Source organism: Culex quinquefasciatus, chromosome 1 (genome assembly GCF_015732765.1).
Source record: "Culex quinquefasciatus strain JHB chromosome 1, VPISU_Cqui_1.0_pri_paternal, whole genome shotgun sequence".
NCBI lineage: Eukaryota > Metazoa > Arthropoda > Insecta > Diptera > Culicidae > Culex > Culex quinquefasciatus.
Genome location: NC_051861.1, coordinates 30,157,140 through 30,180,999, shown reverse-complemented (window position 1 = coordinate 30,180,999; position 23,860 = coordinate 30,157,140). Strand labels below are relative to the sequence as shown.

Sequence of the window (23,860 nt, the reverse complement as noted above, 5' to 3'; positions counted from 1 at the left end):
AGGCTAGACAATTAATAAAATGGGATTTGGAGAGTTTGGAGACTTTTATTCTGGTAGGTGAACTCTCCACATCTTTCATAAAATCAAACGGCTTTTAGTTTGGGCAGCTGTCGAGATTTATCGTAAATTGAAGCTGCGAAGTGTTTCGAAAAAATAATTTTGTAGACTTGTGTAGACTTGACTTTGCAAACATTTTAAATTACAAAACAAAGGATTTTACATCCAAAAAATGAAGTCAAATAACTCATAAATAAGGGGCTTTTGATGCTTTGGAGACTTTTTGAAATTGTGTAGACTTAATCCAGTTTCCCATCACTGCCCCAAACCTTAAACTAGTAATAGGTGCACCCGACGTGCTCGCCCCGTATAGAAAGAGTAATAATTGAAACGAGATAATAATGGGCCGCAGGACCTCGGCAAATCCGGTCACCTCTCATTCCTCCGCAACTCTACACTGCACTGCACTCGTCGCTGCAATAGCGGCGACACTCTTGGAGGTCGCATAATGGCCAGTTGTCAGGTGTACAACACGCAAGTGGGGATAGTCGGTGTCATGCGGAGCACGTACCTGTGTGGACCGGCTGACTTTTGTGCTCCCTCGAGGGACTAGTAACGGGACCGAGGGGTCTGGCACGTGACCTGTCCAGGGCACCAGGGTCATTAGAGCGGACGGAATTCAATGGGGCTATTGTTTGAATGGAAAATAATTACGCAGTTATGGAATTTAGTGTCGTTGAAGCGATTATTTCTGGATTTTATCCCGCAATTGGATGTTGGAACTCGTTGCTGTAAATATTATTATTATTATTTTCTGGTCTGGCAGACTAAATGATGCGATCTCCAAACCTAACAGGTGTTCCCAGCTTCCCACAGCCGTCAAATTCCACTCTACTAACGTCGCTATCAAGCCAAAATTTATGCGCACACGTGTTCCCCAAACACTCTGGAGTCCGGTGGAGGTCCCCCCCCCCGTCGAAGATCTGGCCACCAACAATGCTCTTAAGCTAGACAAAATACTACTGCCCCAGCGTCGACCGGCAGGAAAAACAACGAAATCTCCAATTTTTCACTCCACTAATTTCCTCCTGCGACACAACCGCCACCAACAACCACAGCAGCAAGGGAGACTCCCAAATGGCCATGGCCTGTCGGACAGCTTTGTCTAAATACCGACCGACCCCCGGCTGCTGTCCGGACTGTTTTGGAATCGCTTTAATGGGTTTCATTTTTCCAACTGTCACATAAAAAACACACACACAAAGTCTCGCTCCAAAATGTTGGATGACCTCGAAAAATCTAGCTCGGACTTGAAATCCGGACGGAATCCAGGTTTTTAAGCGAAGATGGCGCTCGAATGGTGAACGCCCGAAATGTCAAAATCGCGCAGTAGCACCAACATTAGAAAAAAAATATGGCTTTCATGCCATGGCACACTTGTTCCGTAATGTTGGTACCACTGCGTGATTTTGACATTTCGGGCGTTCACCATTCACACGCCATCTTCGCTTAAAAACCTCGATAGTTGAGAAATTCTGCTGACACGGAAAAAATCGCTAGAATTTTTGAAATTTCTTTTTGTGGAGAGTTGTTTAGACTTAGATTTTTTGATAATTTTGGATGCAATTTGATCACAACATCTTTAGAACAATTGAAAAAAATAACTTCGAGTTGTTAAAGTCCTACCAATTCCATTCAACACTCTACAACTTTTTTACAGGTCTACACAGAATAATCAAACTAGCTTAGACGAAAACTGCCGTTGGAAACTAAAAATATTAAAACAAACCAAATTACGTAGTTTTTTGGCGATTTTGAAGTCTTGACAAAATTTCAATTTAAAACTTTTCCGTGTTGCCAGACTTTATTTTTGATGACTAGAAGTGCACCCAGTAAAGTCCGAATTTCCATGTTCCTAAATTAGCCCAAACAAAATAGACATTAATTTCCGTCCAAATCACTCTCTCCCTCACCAAAACTGGTCGTTTGATCTCTCGCGTTTGGACGGGGATGATTTCCGACGTGTTGCCACTCTGTCCATCGGATTGTTTTCCAAAACAACGGCTCAACGCGAGTCGGATGGTCCGCATGCCATTATTCGGCTTTGGGGTTTACGAGCAACGCCGTGGGACGAGGTTTGAAGGAACCGGGGCGGGGTCATGTTTTCTCCAAGTTTTGAGAAATGAACGCGGCTGCGGGATTGTCAACCTTGGACGAGTTTGAAAAAAAAATTATAAAAATAACATAAATATTCTTTTCCTTGATAGCAAAAATCAATTTAAATTTCCAAAGAGTGTCCACGTAGTTTATGAATGGCCCATTTGACAGATTGCGAATAACAGCTACATAAGCTCTTTTGCATTGTTGTACTTGAAGTGAGATAATGTAAACACTCCAAAGATATTGAACTTCTCAACGCTTGCGTTTGACAGATGATTTTTACAATTTTCCAGAGCCCTCGCCAAAATTTCCCCCAACGATTCCCGGAATGCCGAGAACCAGTCCAGTCACGCCGGTATTTAGCACCTTCGGCACGTAGCGCAAACTTTTCCCAAGGTACCCTTTTTCCATTCACCAGCCCGGGCCTGATTCACCCGTAGGTATGTTTGTATGTAACTGTGAAGGAAGAAACGTCCGTCCACCTTTCCGGCGAAGATGGGCCCAGCACACGTGCTGCTCTCAGGACAATGTGTTCCCTTGCCGTCGAGATCCTTTCCCCGAGATGTTCCTCTAATGATCGTTTATTCAGATAACTTTTCCTGTGGTGGTTACCTTTGGGGTTGCCGTTTTCTAGGTTAGGAACAGTTGAGTGATTGTGAAATATCACACTTTTTCATAACCGATCTAGTTGACATCAGATGGGATTTTGCAGATATCAGCTGACTTAGCAAACATCAACTGGAAGGCATCATCTGACATTCATACATCAACTGACCTTAGTGACTCTTAAAGCAGACATCAGCTGACCTTGTAGAAATCAACTGTCAAAGCAGACATCAACTGATTTAGCAGATATCAGCTGACTTTGAAGTCATCAACTGTCAAAGCAGGCTTTATGACTTTAGCTGACCTAGCAAGGATCAGTAGATTTCGAATCAATTTTGTTGACATTTGTCAAAACTCCTCCTAGGTGGATCCATCCGTGTAGGACTCCTCAATCCCAACCGTCCATCCCCCACCCCCTCCTTTGCCACCTGTCCATTCCGCACGAGTCACGTTCGTGGTTCTGTTTTCTTGTGCACTTTCAAGCTCGCAAGTCGACGACGCTTCGATAAGTCCCACGTGGCCTTGCGAGGGTCCAGGAGTTACATCAGCTACACCCAAAGGACGCGCACGAACACCAACGCTCGGATCCAACAACAACAACAACAACGACGACGTCACCGAAGAGAAGGGGTACAGGAAACAAAAACACAAACTTTGTTTTGCCGTGGTGGCGACGTTGTTCAAGGATGGCAGAACAAGAGTTGATGGCGATGGAATGGTTGGAGGAGGGGATTTCCGGTGGAAGAGCGAGTAGAAAAGGGGTCGTCGTTGGCGGCGAGGAGTCTTCCGGTTTCAGGAAAGGATTACACTTTGGAAGACTAAGGCTCTTGGAGCCCGGGAGAGGGCATTAATTGGGATAATGTGAAGGAGCTTTAGGAGGAGGACTGTAACAGGAAAAATAAGACGACTTACCCAAGGTTGTTTGCCGAGGCGGAAGACAATCGGAATAGAAGCTTAAGATTCTACTCGTAGTCTGGCTGAGTTAGCAATGCTGAAGCACATTGTTTGGTTTCTGGATGTTCGGAATACGTTCAGATAACTCAAATAAAGCAGCTCTAATGTTAAACATTTCACATTGAGTGATATATTGAGTTTCTATAGTTCAGTTTGTAATAACGACAGTAACAGTTGGAGAGCGTTCTTTTATTACGTAACGCAAAAATTCCGATGTTTAGACCCCCTCCAAAAATTCCGATGTTTAGACCCCCTCCCCCCTATCGTAACAAAACACGACCTCTGACCTCCCCTTTCCCCAACTGCCTTACGTAATAAAAGAACGATCCCTTGACCTGGTCGATGCTTTCTTCCACGCACATTCAAAATCATTCAGTTATGTCAAAAATGAACTTATACACAGAAATTCATAAATTAGTCATCTGTTAGATTTGAGTGAGTTTCATTATGAAAATTGAGTAAAATTTACCCAGTTTTGAGCAATTCATTCAAATCTGACATTGCTGTGCAGGTTCGAGTTTAACTATAATCAAACTCAAAAATGACGAATTCTTGCTCAGAGTGTCGCCACAAACAAAAGAGCTCACAGTCCCTGCAAAATATGTCGGGCAGCCCGTCAAAAAACCGTGGTTAACATTTTTTGTAAAAAAAAAATAAGAGAAAGCAGCATTTTAATGCAAACAATCCAAATTGTGTGGCAGCCACAGGATTGAATGTGTTACATTCAAACCCCGATGTTGTCAAATGAACGAGGTCACTTTTTAGTTTGACACCCCTTTTACACGGAGTTCACACACACTACCAAACGTTTGTTTTGATAGTTTACGTGAGCGCCGTGTAAAAAGTGACAGTTCGTCACTTTTTAGTTTGACTTTGGCCATCCACGGGGTACAAACTAAAAAGGTGTCAAACGAAAAATTACCAACCACTGGGGGTTGAGTGTAGTAAATTTTCGACTCAAAAGAATTTGGTAAAGAGTGAGAGATAAATCGTCGGAAGAATAACAAAAAAGACTGTTTCGTAAGTCATTGCCGTATTTTGTATTTATTATTATTCCATTAAATCATGTAAACACTCTCAATGTTAATCTGTCAACGACAATCTGTCAATGCCAATTTCAATCTGTCAACCTTTCAACGTCAAATTGTCAACCTGTCAGTTATTTCAATTTCGTCTCCCCAACTGAGACCAATCATTTTCGCAAAGTCCCACCAATCCCCAATAAAGTGGTCCTGGCGCTTGATTCGATTTATAGAAATTGACGTGCTCCACTTGTAAACAAACCCCCTCGCAGACAAGCCCGCAACAAAACAACAACACGCACTTGAACCGCTTCGACCCAAAGTGACATCCGAGAGGAGTGCCACGCGTGTCGTTCCCACTCACTCAACTTCAGGTTAAGTGGAAATCATAATAAACATCATTCTTTTTCGCATTTGGTATTAATAATGTGCTCGCGTCGTCGTCTTCCAAGGAGTGGTTTAGCTGTCATATTCTGGATACGGGGGGAAGCGAGCGAGACGGAAACTGTTTGCCACTTTTGACATATTTGTTTGGATTTCGTGTGTGTGCCGAAATTTTCACCAGCCAGCAGTGCATCGAGGTTTTTCAAAAGAAAAGAGAAACCTCTGCGAGAAATAATAAACAACTTGTTTTGGAGTTCGGATGAACGCTAGAGTGAGATGGAAAGTGTCAAAAAACAAACACTTCAAGTCGAATGAGAAGGACGGATAATACGAGCACAGACAAAAAGACGTTCGACAGTTGGCGAGTTTAGGTTACCTTAACTGTCAAAATTGAGCAATTTGAATGATAAAAATATCATGATTTTCTTCTGTTTATCTGTGACTAGAGTGTTTTGCTTGGCAAGAGGAGTGAAAAATTTCCGATTTGTCTGACAAGCATTTTCGGGCGGAGATTAGTCCGATGACAGACGGCACTTGGGAAGTTTTTCTTATGGGCGAGGAGGGAATTTTCTTTGGAACATCCGACGCAAGATGGTAGCAGGGACGGGAATGGGGAGCGGCGCATTAGATGAACAATGTTGTTTTCTCGCAATCCACTGGAGAGTTATGACTTTATTTGTGAAGACAGCGGGAAAAACTATGGCTTCTGGGAGCGTGGGAGTGTTTTGGACGAGGGATTTCGGCTAATACTAGTCAAGCTGGAGCAACTCTGGTCCTGTTATTTCGTTAGATTTTTTTAAAATAATATTGTTTTGACTAAAGACTAATCGTGACGTCAAGTCATTTCAGCATGATTCAATTCATTTTGACAGTTATCAGTACTTTGTCTTGGTTAGGTTTTTGTTTGGGAAGAATGTTTTGAAAACAAAATAGGGGCTCTTTCCCAAATCACTTCCAGAAACATTACGTTTTCAAGGTTTCGAGGTTAGGATCAAAGCGATAAACTTCATCCACAAAACTTATCACACGCTTCCACTCACAATGGTGATTGATATCCGTGCTTAATTTCCACCGACACTTTGCCACGAAAAGAAACGTGTCTATGCAAGTGTGAGACGTTTCCTTTGTCATTCCCGGCGTCTAGTTGGCCGTGCCGATTACCGGCTGTCACGTCACACAGAATCGTTCGTTCGGGAAGGAATATTAATGTTTGCGGCTAGTTCTACCAGCGCGGAGATCGTGTCGGAAGGCTTTGCACGCCGAATCTTGCCTTCAAGTCGGAGATTTACGAGCTCATTTGGGTGCGGTGAATCGACGCGACACGGAGTGAAGAGCTTGGGGACGGTTGTTTTACATCGGATCATTTCGGGGGAGAGATTTAAGGGCGAGGTTAGGTTAGGAGGAGTTGAGTGAAATTTTATTGGTTTTGATTTTTGAATGTTTGAAAGTGTTAGTTGGTTCTGGGAAGTGAAAAAGCACTAGCTGGAAATTCTAGTTCAGCCTATTGAAACATCAATCTGTCAATCTGTCAATCTGTCAATCTGCCAATCTGTCAATCTGTCAATTTGTCGATCTTTCAATCTGTCAATCTGTCAACTTGTCGATCTTTCAATCTATCAAACTGCTAATCTGTCAATCTGTCAGTCTGTCAATTTTGTCAATTTTGTAAATTTTGTAAATTTTGTAAATTTTGTAAATTTTGTAAATTTTGTAAATTTTGTAAATTTTGTAAATTTTGTAAATTTTGTAAATTTTGTAAATTTTGTAAATTTTGTAAATTTTGTAAATTTTGTAAATTTTGTAAATTTTGTAAATTTTGTAAATTTTGTAAATTTTGTAAATTTTGTAAATTTTGTAAATTTTGTAAATTTTGTAAATTTTGTAAATTTTGTAAATTTTGTAAATTTTGTAAATTTTGTAAATTTTGTAAATTTTGTAAATTTTGTAAATTTTGTAAATTTTGTAAATTTTGTAAATTTTGTAAATTTTGTAAATTTTGTAAATTATGTAAATTTTGTAAATTTTGTAAATTTTGTAAATTTTGTAAATTTTGTGAATTTTGTAAATTTTGTAAATTTTGTAAACTTTGTAAACTTTGTAAATTTTGTAAATTTTGTAAATTTTGTAAATTTTGTAAATTTTGTAAATTTTGTAAATTTTGTAAATTTTGTAAATTTTGTAAATTTTGTAAATTTTGTAAATTTTGTAAATTTTGTAAATTTTGTAAATTTTGTAAATTTTGTAAATTTTGTAAATTTTGTAAATTTTGTAAATTTTGTAAATTTTGTAAATTTTGTAAATTTTGTAAATTTTGTAAATTTTGTAAATTTTGTAAATTTTGTAAATTTTGTAAATTTTGTAAATTTTGTAAATTTTGTAAATTTTGTAAATTTTGTAAATTTTGTAAATTTTGTAAATTTTGTAAATTTTGTCAATTTTGTCGTTTTTGTCAATTTTGTCAAATTTATCATTTTTTCAATTATGTAAATCTTTTTATTAATAATTTAGCACTACATATCAATCTTTTTAAAATAGTCTGACATAATCCTGCTTGCTCAACTTTCAACTTGCTCTCAACTAGATGACAGATTGGCGCCCTCGTTACACAATAAAACAACTCTTCAAAAAGAAGATTTTGCCAACTTTTACGCGGAGAAAACAACTAAAAAGGTCATAAAAACAACTCACAAACTGACCTCCAAGTCGATGATACGATCTTTGGCAGAAATTACAAAACTGCTGTCAAATTTTCCGTCGCCAAACCAAAATCGACAGATGACAAACAGCTGGCCACCGATTCATATCGAAAACCCGTAACTGTCATGAAAGGGGCACACCTCGACCTAACCCCAAAAAACAGTGCTGAAGTTGGGCAACTTCAAAATATGGCAAAGAGTAAAAAAACTACAACGAGTGAACTACAATCGTGATGAAAATACTTAAACTTGTATGAGTGTGTGTGCATTTGTTGTACCAAGTGTAGCGCCCCATTCACTTTAACGACCGGGCGACTGTTTTTATGGCGCCTTTCGCCGAGCGCTGACAGAATAAAACGGTTTTAAAGTCACTTTAGCTCGAAATCGGCAATCAAATAAAAACTAAGCGCCCTCTCGCTGTCTCTGACTTGCGTTTTCCTACTGCTGCTGCTACTGCGTTCTTCGTGCAAGGATTACGCTTTCCAATACGGTTGCCAGGTTTAAGGGTACGTTTTGTTTCGTCATGCGATTGATTGAATGATTGGTTGAAATTGATTAAAAATTGATCCGGGAGGGCGCTTTTTTGGGATTTTCAAGTCAATAATCTAAAATGGGCGCATCCATTTATATTTTAAATCTTACATCTTTCGACTTTGATGTAACCTGGGTGCTGAAAAGTGGTTCGCAAAACGGCCTCAATTTTGAACTGTCAAAGTGGAACCAATTTACTATTCGCCAAATTAGAGAGTATTGTGATCGATCATTAAAAATTGTAAGGTATTTTTGCAAGAATGAAAAATGTGTGGCTTTTGAGGACCTGGGGTTGAAGTCAAGAAACCTTGAGAAAGTTGAAGGCGATATAGTATTTCTTTAAAATTATAAATGGAAGTTGTTTATGGAGTCAATGTGGTTGTATCTATACAGTAGTTGTCCTTATGTTTTGATTCCGTTTAAAAACCTGGTTTAGTGAAAATCCTTTTTGTATGTTGAATCAGCTTCGCCAGAATCAGCGATGTTTTTTCGCTGGATCAGGAAGAGCTGCAGGATTTTAAAATCAGCTAGGGAATTTATCTGCGACATCGCAGAATTACACTCTAGCCGCAGTTCTTCGTCACCCGTAAAAAATAAAAATCTCTTCTAACCGATCGAAACGCAACAATTTTCGATCAAAAATTGTCAAAAACTACACATACTACTGATTATAAAACAGCTCATTTATCAGTAAGAAAAAAGTCATGTTTGTGCTTGAACATCCTCTTACTTTGTAGATGTAAACAAAGTGGGATCATTCGAAAATCACGTTACGCATTCTCTCTATTCATCACCCAGGATGTAACTACTAATTTTCAAAAGGGCGTAACCGACGGCGTCGTCGGCGTAACCCTTATTCAAATTAAACATCAAATATCGCTGAGCGAGAAGAACTGTTCATGAACGTTGGAACTATTTTTTTATGAATTGTCAATTCAAAAATTGTCAGATCTTTAAATCCGTCCTATTTTTCTGAATCTAAATTTACGACGAACAATCATCCCGATGTCAATCTTCAAAATTGCACAAATTTCTAACCTCACTCTTTCGTGAGCGTTCTCTAATAAAATTCGTCCAATTTGCCGGCCGAGCCTGCAGCATAAACCACAGAGCAAAACCTTGTCGCAAACGTGGAAGCGACCATAAAATGCTATCGCCACACGTAACAAATTGACCTCAAGCCAAAATTGGTCGCAAAAAATGCTCGCATAGCAGGCGAATTGCAAGAATGACCACAAAAATGCCATTTGAAAAGGGCCTATGATGGAAATTGAGGTCCTTTTACGCTCTTAACTCAACTTTCACACCTTTTCAAAAGTCGGTCCAGCAAAACCCAGCCCAAGACGAAACCACAATTTTATGGCGCTGGTGAAATGTCCGCCAGCCGTTTTTGTGTCGTCGTCGTCGAAAAAAGGGAAAAGGGGGCGAATGTCCAAGAAAAAACCGCACGTGACACCCCGAAAACCGCTTGACCTCAAACAATAATTTCTCGGCTGAGCCGATTTTACGCCGATGGTGTGCGCCGCCATGATGATGATGGTGATGATAATAATGGGTACACCCTTGAAATACCGGTCACAGGGCGTAAGGAAGGATTTAATTTGCTGGTCGGGGCTTGGGTTAAAGTGGGGACAAATGGGCGCACAAATGGGGGGATTTGACCTTTATGATCATATGTTCTCGTTTTGCTAGAATGTGACACTCTTTTTTACTTTTATTGTCACGAATTATAGGTCAATTGTAGACTGGTCCTTTTGAAAGACAATCAAACCGTCGAATATTGAACGAGACAAACATTGAACGAAAAGCTCCAGGAAGATAAGGCAGGAATCGAAGACGCGCCCTCTACTATAGCAACTTAGGGATCGGCAGCCGAAGTCGCTAATCACTGCGCCACGAGGCCCTCAAAGTCAAGGTCTTACAGTTCTACAATCAGAAATCACTCACTCATTATCGAATGAATGTTGTGAAAGAACAGGATGCAAATGTCAAAAAATATCATACCTGTCAAAGTTTCTAGCCTCAAAATTTTGTCGAAAGTTGATTTTCTCCTCTGTCAAAAGAACACCGTACCTGTCAAAATTCATAGTTTAAAAATTTAAACTCTGGTTGATTTTTTTCTGACTTCTGACCACTCTTGAGTCACCAAGCTGTGGTGACTGAGTTAGTTAAGCTTTTGAGTTAGTTTGTGAAAGCTCCTGGTTCGATTTCCTTAGATAACACTTTTTGTGTTGACGAACTTAGTGTACACCCAACTGGCAGTCGCATGATTGTGATGCATGGCGGCGTGAAAGTATATCAGAATCTGCATGAAATCTGTCCTCATGCATTTTTTGCGATATAGGAGTATGACATTTTTGCCCGTTACCGACAATTATCGACATTACCGACGGCTTTTTAATTGTATTTCACCAAAAAAAAACACTTAGCAGAACGAGGATTGATCCACCAACTTTTTGGTAATTGATCCGACACGCTACCACCGCGCCATGGACGCTTGATGAAAATTAATTGAAAGAGCACCAAGATATGCTTCTCTTTGGAGTGTTGCTCGGGGACGGGCCAGCTTTATTGTGATTTCGGAAATAAACCGAATTATCGCGGCGACTTATCTGACACTTCCGAAGTGATTACTTTGCAAACTTATCTAATTCTAATTCTGAGTGTAACGACATGTGTTAAACGCAAGACGAAACGTCACAGAAAAAAAACAAAGCGGTTCGCGTCATGTTTTCCCAAGAAAATTTGTAAGTTTTCACTTTTTACAAAAAAAAAAGATGAATAATACATGTTTTCGACTTTCTTCAAACTTTACAGTGAAAATTACCCCGACAGGCAGGTGGAGGAAGATGAAGAGTCCGAGGAAAGCTACACGGAAGAAGAGTATCTGAAAGAGGATCAGCCGGAAGAAGTAAACCCCGATAGAGTCGAAGAATCTAATCCGGAAGCTGGCGGAATCGATTACGATCCGTTTACGGACGACGAAGCTGGACCTTCTCCATCCCCTCAGCGAGAGCAGGAACGCTCAAAAGCGAAGCGACGAAAGTGCGAAAAATTGTTTTCATTGGAATGCAGTTTTTGTCAGAGATTGTACCGAAGTCAATTGAGGCCAAAAGAAAACTTCTCGGCGCAGATCAGTGGCGATTCTGTGCAGGAGGTGGTAGCAAATATGTGGGAGTCGGGAAAAAGCCTCATCAAACGGGAAGTCAGATTCGAAAACGGAATCCCGAAATGGGCTTCTGGTGAAATCCCCGGAGAAGAATCCGCAGAAAAGTTCCTCATCGTGTACGACGTAACCGCTCATAAATCGTATGCCACGACGAATCTAACCTCGAAAAAGCTGCAAAAGTGGCGTGATCAGATTGTTAAGGTGTTTGTGTATGCTTACTCCAAGGAAGTTGAGACCAAGGGTCAGTATGGGGATGTTCTCAAATACTTAATCAATCCCAAGAATCCTGATCGGGCTGGAGCCAACTCTATGAGGGAGGAAGCTGCTTTGGCAAAAGAGTTGAGAGAGAAAAATCCGCACCTCGAAGGTCATTCCAGCTCCTGGCTGCTGTGGGCTACCACAATTCACGCGGCCCCTGCCCACGAGCAAGAAGCTTTGAAGGAGGCGCAACATCCCCCCATCAATATATCGAAATATTTCCGTTGGGTAGGAGTGTCCGAGGCAGCTCGCCTAGATTCAGTCCATCGAGGAATGGTCGTAGCGAATACGGTCAATTCGCGATGGTCGAAGCAAATCCGGGAGATCAAGGAGGATCTTCACACTGCATTTAACATCATTCAAGGGGCAATCAGGAAGGTGGAGACCATGGAAGCGGAATCGAACGCAAGCATAGATATACTTTCTGCGATGGAATCGGCTGTGCAACCCGAGGAGAGCGAGTTAAGCCAACAGTAAGCTTCGGTATCGATCACATTTAATCATTTTTAAGTGATTTTATCACATTCGTGTTTTCTAACATTCATGAAATAAACAAATTCGTAATCAGTCGTTATTAAATCAGTGCATTTATTCCTTCATTGCTTACGGTACAATATCTAGCCCAAATTTCTTCGGTTCTTGTCCCAATCCCTTTTCTGGCAAAAATGATCCTCCAGCAAAGTAGCCACAGTGCTCGAACAGTTTGAGGCACGAATAAGTTTTAAATCGATTAATCGCATCGAGCACTTCATGCAAAACCGGTTCGTTCTGGCGATGGTGGCGCTGCAAATCTTTTTTAATCAACCCGAAGATAATCTCCAACGGGTTAAAAAACGGGCAGTAGGCTGGGAGAAATATTGGCAAAATGCCAATTGACCTCAGATACATTATGATATTGCGGTCACAATGTATCTTGGCTCCGTCCATAATCCACACGGAGTGGAATCCTGGATAGCGTTGAACTTTTTTTGTTCTTCAGGGCAAAATCACGACAACAGTCAAAGAATTTTAGCCGTGTGAAAGTGCCCTCAGTCCAGAAGCTATCCAGAATTCCACCGGAGCCAAGAAAACAAAGCATGGATGCCCGAGGTTTGCGGCAGAACTCTCCTCGAAAGATGACCTTTTGTTCAACGACGCCGTAGCCTTTGGTCCGCAGCATGTCACGATTATCGAAGCTGACCTCATCCAAAAACACCAGCTTGAACAGGTCCCACGGAATTGAAAGCAGCTCGAGGACGTACCGGACAATTTCATCTTCACGTATCTGGATCGCCCGGCGTTCTATGGTCTTCCAGGTCATTCCAGCTTCGTGCAATACGGCCCAAACGGAAGACACACTGATCGAAATTTTGAACTTTCGTTGGAACATTGACTGAGCTTCATCAAGAAACAAAATCGGATATCGATTGTAATGCTCAACCAACCATGTCCGCATTTCCACTCCAAACTTTTTGTAAACCTGGGCCCGCTTCTTCCGGCTAACAGCTCCGGTTTGGTCGAATTTAGTAAACCACTCGGTTATCGTCGACGGTGCCTTGCCATAAATTTCTGCCAATCTTTTCTTAGACATTCCCAAGAAAAAATGTCCATACAAAGCATGGTAAACAGTATTAGCGCTGGCGTGTTGTCGTCGAACGTTTTGGATGATGATGTTGGCCATTTCTGCAAAAAATGTATTTTGTTATATTTTTTTTTCAATAAATAATCAAGCAAAAGTTGTGTTCACCCACCGACAGCAATTTTCGTTAATCAAAACAAGATGACCGAAGACAGATGACAACAAACTTGGCTTACACACTGATCGAGAAATACCAAATTTAGTTTGACAGAAAATCGGCGGAGAGAAAAATTGCGGCGAGAGTGGAAATGGTTTGGTTCGATTTAGTGCCAGAGCGACAATATATGTGTTGGTAAGAACTGCAGATCGCTGAAATTTTTACACGCGGGCAAAAATGATCTACGGGCTTACTGCAAAAAATGTTATAAAATATGACATTTCCTGCAGCAAATCCAATGTTGCAGATTTTGAGATATATGTTTCCTTTGGGTGTAGAAATGAACTTGAGGGCATTATTCTCTCGGCAATCTTGAGCACTCGCTTTTCCCTCTGACCGTTAACCCTCTACTGCCCATTTTTTCGAAGATTTTTATTTCTCCCGTGTTTAGGAGGTCATTTTGAGCAACTATTGTTTACTTCTCGTATTTTATGTTTTCTAACTAATTTTAATTTAATTATGTTTGTTTTTGGTAGTATTTGGCCTATTCTACCACCACCATTTTGCCATTTTTTTTTCATGTTTTTATTATTTTTTGCTTGTTTTTCACATTTTCTGCACATAAAAATGGCACGATCATCATATAAACTGTAAAAAGTGGCATAGTCCGGGACAGTAAAAAAACACTGCATACTTCTTTTTACTTGAAGTATAGGAAATGTTGAAGTATAGGAAATGGAAATTTTCTAAAATTTTAAGAGTTCTTCTTTCCAATGCTTTTTAAATAACAAAAATTGGTTGATATTTTTTTGCATTTTTTTTAAATCGTAGCCTGTCTAAAGTGTTGTAGCAGGCTTGGGTTGTAGAGGGTTATGAATCCATTACACTACCGCAAACAAACAAACAAACTCGCACTTTTTCGTGTTTGACAGTTAGCCAAACACGCAAACTCACAAACAAGGAAAATGTATGCCGACTGACGTTTATTCAAACAAATCCAGGCAAACAAACAAAGCAGGAAAACTAGTAAACTGTCAAAAAGCGCGAGTTTGTTTGTTTTTTAAATATTATTATTATTTATTTTATTTTGTATTTATTTTGATTTAGTTTTATATTGAGTGTCAAATCACCATCGATGACTTTTCACCTCAATTTTAAATACTAGCAACTTTCATTTATTCATGAAATATTGTAACTTTCGGTGGGTCTCGTGGCGCAGGGTAGCAGCTTCGGCTGCCGATCCCGATGATGCTATGAGACGCGGGTTCGATTCCCGCCTTATCCACTGAGTTTCTATCGGATGGTGAAGTAAAACGTCGGTCCCGGTTTCTCCTGTCTCGTCAGAGGCGCTGGAGCAGAAATCCCACGTTAGAGGAAGGCCATGCCCCGGGGGGCGTAGTGCCAATACTTTCGTTTTAGTTTCGTTTGTAACTTTCGCTAATCAGTGTTTTCAAATGTAGAAGGTTCTACAGTTACAAAAGGGAAAAGGGATACCTTAAAACTAACTTATAAACTATATAAAGAGCGGATCAATGCAGCTGAAGACTGCAATGATTTTAGTCGAAATGCATCAATTATCTTATTGGACATAACATCCAAAGTGTCAACTTCGGCTAATTGATGAAGTTCACTGGTGCTGAACCAGGGAGGAAGTTTCAGAATCATTTTCAGAATTTTGTTCTGAATCCTCTGAAGTTTTTCTTCCTGGTTAAGCAACAGCTTGTCCAGATCGGCACAGCATTAAGCATGGCAGGTCTGAAAATTTGTTTATAAATTAACAGTTTATTCTTGAGACAAAGTCTAGCATTCCTGTTTATAAGGGGATACAAACATATAACATATTTGTTACATTTAACCTGTACAGTTTCAATGCGATCCTTGTAAGTAAGGTTTTTGTCAAAAGCAAGATCAAGATGTTTCACTTCATTCTTCCACTTTAAAATAACCTCATTCATCTTTATAATGTGATGACTTTTTGGTTTAAGAAAATCAGCCCTTGGTTAAGTTTGTTTGTTTCTTTGCCGTAGTGTAATAGCTCCTTTAATGGTACTACGATTCTCCCTGCTCGATTCCATTTTCTTTCAGAAAATTGCTGCTCAATTTTGGGTGTTTGTCAGTGTACAAAATTTGCAGAGCTTGTACACTTTTTAGTTGAACTGGGTCCTAAACTGCTTCTTTTTTAAATGACTCCAGTTTTAATGGTGCATTTAAGCTTGGTATAAATTGTTCCGAATAACCTCAAAATTGTAACAATGTAACCGCATTCACTGCGTTCAAGGTTGCCTCCTTCAGATGATCGTGATTCCGACACGGAGCGCGTGTTTTCCCACAGCCAGCCAGCATCCTTCCCGCCGGGGACAGCATCCAGCAGGACCCCGGAGTGAACGCCGGAAAGCCCCCGCAGGCAGTCTCAGCCGGGAAAAGTCGTCCCTTTTTTGAATTGCAAATATCAGAGATCCGAGGAGACAGCACCGGCAACATGAGCTCCGCTCTCGTTTGCATGGCTTGATTTATCCCTTCCTGGGTTTGTGTGTGTCTCTCTAAATCTCTCTCCGGTTCTGGGACGTCTCCGTGCATCTTTTGGCCAATCCCTCCACGAAAAGGGCGGTTGGGGTGGCTTCAGGACAGGAACTAATTTGTATGCTGATTTCGTATTCAAAAATATTCCGCTTCTCTGGTTGGGGTGAAACGAGGTATAGTTGCTGCTTGGTTGGCACTTTTCTTCCCTGGCAGTGCCCCTCCCGGAAACCGACCGCCGGGGTTACTTTGGGCAGTATAGTGGCACTTGAAGCTGATAGAAGTAACTTGAAATTGGTAAAGTTGGTTGATTCCGCTACTCACCGATAGATGGCAGGTAACAAGTGGAAGTTAGTTCTTACGAGCTGTATATGTGCTTCTAAAAGCGCTTGAAGGCTCTAAATCAGCACCATATCAGCACTTTAAACGCGGGTGTCCCCAAAGTAACTCCCCACCACGGTGCCCATAGCTCGGGGTTCAGCCCGAAGAGTCAGTCAAACAGAGTTCGTAGGAGCAGAGCAACAACAGCAGCAGCAGCATCACCAGTGGCATCTTTTATTATCGCATGTTTTATAAATGTCACTTGCTCAGAGTCTTCACCCCTACCCGTCCCATTTGAGTTCTCCTAGCTCTCTGTTTGTGATTGCAAGAACTGAGCGCGCTGGGAGTTTAGTATACTGCTGGTGAAGGTAGAATGTTTTCCCAACTGAACACGACGACGCGGGAGAGAAGGGGTTCCGGACGAGAGACACCGGGAACCGTCGGGAATGTCGTAAAAAGGCTGTAAGTATGTCAAACCACTGAATAACTAACTGAGCAATTATGGCGGGTTCGCCTGGGAATGTGCGTTTTCGCATTCGGGATTGATGGTGGGAACGGTGAGTTCAGTTTACACTCTGGCACCTGTGATGATTATAAATTCATTTAGGGTGATTAGAAGCGTTTCGTAAATTTTGTAAACTACTATCAGTTGAGTTCAACCAAAGTGAACTCAGAACATGCTCAAACTTCCAGTGAACACCAGCTGGCACAGCCCGGAAGGAAGTCGAAACTATAAATTTGGTGCCGGAAACACGCCTGCAAAGGAAATTCGGTGCTCTGTGTCTGTCTGCGTCTCGGAATCGCTGAGCACAGTAGTGGGAGGTTAAGGTGCGAAATGGTCGGGAAGGATATGACAATGGGTGAGAATCAGGAATCAGGTGTTTCTGATGATAAAAACTTACTAGCGTGCCCAGTTTCGGGAATTCATTCAATATAATCGTGAAGGCGAATGTATTCGTGTAAAAATAAAGAACTTTTTAAAAGTTTTACTAAGCACTCACTAAGAGATTATTGTGGATGTATTTCAAAATCATCATCACAAATACATTTTTGAAGTCATTTTGATTTTCATGTTTTACGTCGGATTTCGCAAAAACACTGAAGTAGCTTTTCCAAAGAACGTAACCTTAAATGTAAACAAGCTGCTCATCCCACTCACACTTAATGGAAACCAGACCTAGAGTGTAAAAATTCACTAAGGTGAGTGGGATCTTCCATTGTACCCTTTTGAAAAAACTAGCCTGTCCCATTTTGAGGTCATGTCGAGGAATTTCAGGTGCTCACTTCTTAAATGATAGATTATGATGTTAGGAACAATGTTTTCTTAGACAAGAAAAAATAATAAAATAATTTCTCGCACCCCCTAGTCGATTTACTGAAAAAAGCCACCTTTTTGAACAAATTTTCTAAAATCGCTTGGAATCAATACAAAAACTGATTCTATCTGGTGAGCATTATCTTCAAACGATAGGCGGATTTATGTCGAAAAAATCGCATTTTTTTAAAACTTTTTTCAGAATTGCTCATTTAATTTAGGGTAGCCTTTTTTCCAGTAAAACCAACACATGCAGCTTGTTGGAAATTTCATGGCGAACATTTTTCCCTCTGAGAAAATGCAATTCGACACTCCAGAGACGAGATATTTGAGTTTTAGTGAGAAAAAAGTGCCAATTTTCAACATTTCTCAGAATTCAGAAGCAAGGCCTACTAATTACACGATGTTGCAAGCATGTGTCGCAAAGGTCAGGGTATGCTTTCTTATAGTAATTTTGGCCGCTGAATCCGAATCTGAAATCAAATTTCATGTAAACAGTGATGTTTTGGAGCTTCACCCTTTTGGAATGTTATTTGCGTGTTTAAATCGCTGCAATTCAAATAGCTTGCAAGTTCGGTCATACTTTTCTCGGTTTTCGTTCCACTTTGATTGTTATTTTATTCACATATCTGTTAAATGTTTTTTTAACGTTTTGATTATCTTAAGCAATTTCAAAAAATCGCATATTGTTATTTGGTGGGGGCTTAGGGACTATCCATAAACCACGTGGACTCTTTTTTTAAATCGCAGACTTCCTCCCCCCCCAATTTTGAGCATGAGCATGGTTGACTGCCAATGAGCTGCTACTCCGTTATTGACAGATCAGCTGAAGTTAAACAATGAATCAAAAATGATCAGTGGGAGCCAACCATCCGTTCACTGTTTAACCCCTGAAGACCCCGACTTTATTAGTCAATACCGGCGCCCTCCCAAGAAGCCTGCAGTTCAACAAAAGGGAGGAATGTTAGTCCGATGGTTGAAGTTGCAGACTCATCAAGCACATAGTTTTTCGCTATATACTTGTTGATACCGCTTGAGACCGTTGAATCCACAGCATCTCCTTCAAGCATCACGTGATTATTTTTTTGGGTTAGTAGGATAAGGTATTGGCTTTTCGATGCCTCCCGAGCTACGATGCTATAGGAGGACTTTCATAACAAACCCGTCGGCGAGCCTTCCGAGCAACGATGCTATGGGAAGGTCTTTCTAATTAGCACACCAAAACACTCGCGCACAGGTATTTAAATACTGAATAAATGTAATTTTTCATCACGATTACCCAGACGACATTGATGATATAGGAAGGACTTTTTTACAGTCATTTACAGTTATACTTAAACTTATTTTAATGCAACAATTCACACGACGTCGTGCCTCCCGATCAACGATGATGTAGGAAGGACTTGAGCAAGCCAATCAGGATGAAACACGAAATAAAATTCTTTTCTTTTCACACACAATGCCACATAATTGACCGCGCGTCACCACCCAACTAATTGAACTGATTTTCTTCTGCTTGCGGGCAAGCCAACCAGGATGAAACACGAAATAAAATTATTTTATTTTCACACACAATGCCACACAATTGACCGCGCGTCACCACCCAACTAATTGAACTCACTCCCCCCCCCCAAATTTCATACAAAACAAATCTTTTTGATATAGAGCGTGGAAAATCGCTGAACCCCCCTGAATATACAGTTTTATTAATTTTTGAAGGTTTAATTAACAGGGGTCCACTTTTGGAAAAGTTTGGATTTTCGTTGTCCTTTATTGGACACCCTAATTTTTGCTCGAAAATGAGTAGTTCTTCGCTTTATTTTAGTAAAGTTCCTTAAACTTACATTATTTCGACTTGCTGAAGTTAAATAATCAGCCAAAAAATGATTGGATAGTTAATTCAATCATAAAATATAAATGCAGTTTTGTTGTGAAAATGCTAGTGGCCATGGCTGATTTCAGATGTCGAACTCAAAACACTTATTTTGGTGAAAAGGACATTTCAATATCAGTCAACATTGATTCAAATGATGCTGAACATGCCAAATAATAGATTTGTAGACAAAAACACGCTTGAAATTGTGATTTTATTGTTTTTTTCATTAAAAACCCTTCAGAGGGTCCACTATAGGAAAGGGGTCCACTAATGGATAACGTACCCTACACCCAACCGGCGGTCGCATGATTGTGATACATGGCTGCATGAAAGTATATCAGAATCTGCATGAAATCTGTCCTCATGCATTTTTTGCGTTATAGGGGTATGACATTTTTGCCCGTTACCGACAATTATCGACATTACCGATGGCTGATTGATTGTATTGGAGAAAAAAAAATCTAAACAGAACGAGGTTTGATCCATCAACTTCTTAATTACTGGTCCGACACGCTACCACCGCGCTTGGGACGCTTGATGAATAGGGGGATGGCGTCGCTATTTTTAGACCACGTTTTCCACTTTTTCTCATAGAAACCGACTACTTTATCGACTTCATTTTGCTGGGCGAGATAGGACGCCGTCTATTTTTAGACGATGACTCAGCACTTTTCCACTCTTGCGCTTAAAAAAACCAGATGGCAGCACGATGTAACGCCACGTCCCTATTGAGAGGGACAGAGCACCAACATAATCTTCTCTCTGGAGTGTTGCTCGGGGACGCGCCAGCATTATATGTGTTGGTGAGAACTGCAGATCGCTGACATGTTTATACGCGGGCAAAAATGAGCTATGAGCTTGCTGCAAAAACTGTTATAAAATATAACATTTGCTGCAGCAAATTCACTGTTACAGATTTTGATAAATATGTTTCCTTTGGGTGTAGGTTATCTGTGAATTTTTTATTTGACAAACAACATTATTTGAAATATCCGTTTTAACTGGTTAGTGGAAGCTACTGACATAAAGTTTTATTTTACCTTTTTGTTAAATAACTACATACAGCAATTCCCCACGAAAACAGCATGATTCGAAAAAAAAAGTTCTCCGATCGAGCTCAATTTTATTCTGGGGGATCCTTGGCCGAAATAATTAGACCCGTATTTTTTTGTTTGGCCATTAGGGTGACCTCCCAAGTAGCACTCATAACTTGTCGACTGTTGAATAATAGTTAGACAGCTGTTTTGGATCAACATACGAGAAAAAATGTCAAAGTTAGTTAAATATCAGTTTGTTTCACTACTTTTATAACAGACTTATGTAACTCATGAGATGTGTGCCATACAAGTGTTAAAACACAGTCAACTTCACTCTTTTCCAACTTTCATACACAACATAGGGAATATGCACTCGCTCCTAACTCCATCCAATTAGCTGATTTTCACTATTAAAACAATTTATTTTGGAACAATTTTGGTAGAAACTTACTTGCTCACTTCATATTGAGCTATTTATCACTCGATTTCACTCGAAAACACTTTTTAAGAGCTGTATTTGAACTTCCAAGTGCTGATATGCCAAGATGCTGTTCCCTCATCTGCAATGTTTTACTCGAAAATATTTTGTTGAATAAAAATAATATTGTACTGTTTGTTTCACTGCTTATCCAACATTGTCATGTGACGGCATCTTCTGAAAAATGGGCGTGGCCAACCATTCTACAAATAACCTTAGGTTTTCTTGCTTTGTTACACAAATGTTATCGGAGAATAGATAATATAACTGATGCTCAACATACATATTCAACTTGACATTGCGTGTTGTTAGGTGGTGTAAATTTGTACATGAGGAATCTAGAGTTTCAATAATGTTTATTCATTGAAGATAACAATAGTTTCGATTGTTGACCGATTAATTTGTAAACATGTCGCTGGTAAAAGCTACAAAAATTATCAGCTATAGAGAAAACGATAGAGAAAACAACAAATCAAAATCAAACCGATTTTCAATATTACTCCGTGGTACGGTGATCGAAGTGACAGTTGAAACGGTTTGTTATAACAAAGATGTATAATGGAGTTATTAAAACTGATTTGAAACAAACTTATAAAACTTCTATTTCAATGACAGCCTTTGTTCTTTAGCTTACAAAACAGACAGCAACCTTCTTATTGACGATTAGGTCAGCTTATTTACTATGAAGCCCCGTGGAGCAATGCGGAAGAGCGCCTGGACCTGCCGTGGAGATAACAACAAGTCGTCGAAGTCGTCGGATCGAATCTTGTGAAAGAGGAAGTTCATCAAAAAAGGAAAATCTTAAAGTTCACCTTGCAGGGAATTTCACTCTAATCACATTTCTAATTCAATTTCGAATTATTTTTAATAAATCTTGCAGAAACAAGCGTACTCTTTTTTATTAGCTTCGTCGTTGATTGAAATTCTAATAGGAAACGTTTGTTTACATGTTAGTTAGTCGACGGTTAGATAGCTGTTTTCTATCTAACTTTCCTTTCCAGTGTGCGCTTTGATTTGACAGCACAACCGTAAACCACGCCCCCTTTTTTCGATGAATCTCTTGTTAGATAGCACAGTGTTGTCAAATACATTTGTACAACTTACTCTGATAACGTGCCAGAAAAAGGGCAAGTTATACAACAAAAAAAAGTGCGCTTTTTCCAGTTCACAGGAGTTGTAGAACAAGTTGTGATAACGAGGCGGATTGGTTATACAACCAGTTAGGAAATACGATTATCTGACAAAGTGTGTTGCTTGGGCTACGCCGTGCTAGGGTGGTTCGAAAAATGGCAATTTTCGTCGATTTTCGCAAAAACCACTTTTTTCAAAAAACCATATCTCCGCGCCATTTCATCCGATTTTGGCTGTCCTAGACGTAAAAGAAAGGTGATTAGTTTGGCTATTTGGGAAAAATAGTAAGAAGTTTCAAAATTCTAGCTTAATATTTGAAAAGGTTCAATGAAAACATAAAATGCTGTTTTGTAGGTCTCGGGACCAAAGAGCCTTTGTCTGAAAATATTTTTACCGGATTCCTCGGAAAATTTCACATAACATTTTAAAAAATGGTGAAGTTATGTTTTCAATACTCTGAGATACGATTTTTTGAAAATAAAAACTAGGGTTTTCGACGCGCCACGCTCAAAAATGGGAAAATGACGAAGACGGGAAAAAGTCGACTTTTTTCACTAAAACGGCGATAACTTTAAAATGTCACCGATGACCTATACATGTTAGGGTACCAAAATTTTTGTAATTAAAAGACGCAACTTTTGGTACCCTAATATGTATAGGTCATCGCTGAAATTTTAAAGTTATTGCAGTTTTAGTGAAAAAAGTCGATTTTTTCCCCTTTTCGTCATTTTTCCATTTTTGCGCGTGGCGCGTGGAAAAATTCAAAATCGTATCTCAGAGTATCGAAAACATAACTTCAACATTTTTTGATATGTTATGTGAAATTTTCCGAGGAATCCGATAAAAATATTTTCAGACATAGGCTCTTTGGTCCTGAGACCTTCAAAACAGCATTTTAAGTTTTCATACGACCTTTTCAAATGTTAAGTTAGATTTTTGAAACTTCTTACTATTTTTTCCCAAATAGCCAAACTAATCACCTTTCTTTTGCGTCTAGGACAGCTAAAATCGGATGAAATGGCGCGGAGATATGACTTTAAAAAAAAAGTGTTTTTTTGCGAAAATCGACGAAAATTGCCATTTTTCGAACCACCCTAACACGGCGTAGGTCACCCTAATGGCCAAACAAAAAAATACGGGTCTAATTCTTTTGGCCAAGGATCCCCCAGAAAAAAATGATCGGAGAACTTTTTTTCAAATCATACTGTTTTCGTGGGGAATTGCTGCATATTCAAATTGAAATATTTACAGATTTGTTTAAAAATTCAAAAGTGTAATTATGAAAAGAATGATCAATAATCTAAAAATAAGCAATTATTTACATTTTATCACCACCTTTTTTGTCCCACTGTTTGCTCTCACATTTCCCTCCTCATCATCATCATAAAACACCTCCCGGGCCGGGTTGGTAACAAACTTCCTCTTCCCCACGAAACTTGATGGTGTGACAGCTGATAATTAATCCATGACGTTTCACTATCATTTGGCGATGAATGGAGGAGAAACTTCTCATTTGCTCGTTTCGCGTGGCTTCATTCAAGTTTCAGTCTTTCACAAAAAGCGCCATCTTTAGAGGCGGCCTCGAGGGAGCCGTTTGACAGATTTTGCTCGCGCGCAAGTTTTACGGATGTGGGCAAAGTTTCTCCGCCACGAAAAGTCTGTCTGAAGCTGGAAATTTTCCCCGTAAAGTCAA

At 39.8% G+C, this 23,860-nt stretch overlaps 2 protein-coding genes across 2 annotated transcripts in view; both read right to left on the bottom strand.

Moving 5' to 3' along the window:
* LOC6038022 (serine-rich adhesin for platelets) overlaps positions 1–23,860 on the bottom strand; it is a 330,641-nt gene that overhangs the window by 128,393 nt on the left and 178,388 nt on the right.
* Positions 12,342–13,516, bottom strand: LOC119765553. Its single transcript, XM_038249662.1, is given in 3 exon segments — positions 12,342–12,746; positions 12,748–13,439; positions 13,508–13,516. Coding segments are annotated over 2 exon segments (1,056 nt in total). The 5' UTR covers positions 13,438–13,439; positions 13,508–13,516; the 3' UTR covers positions 12,342–12,380.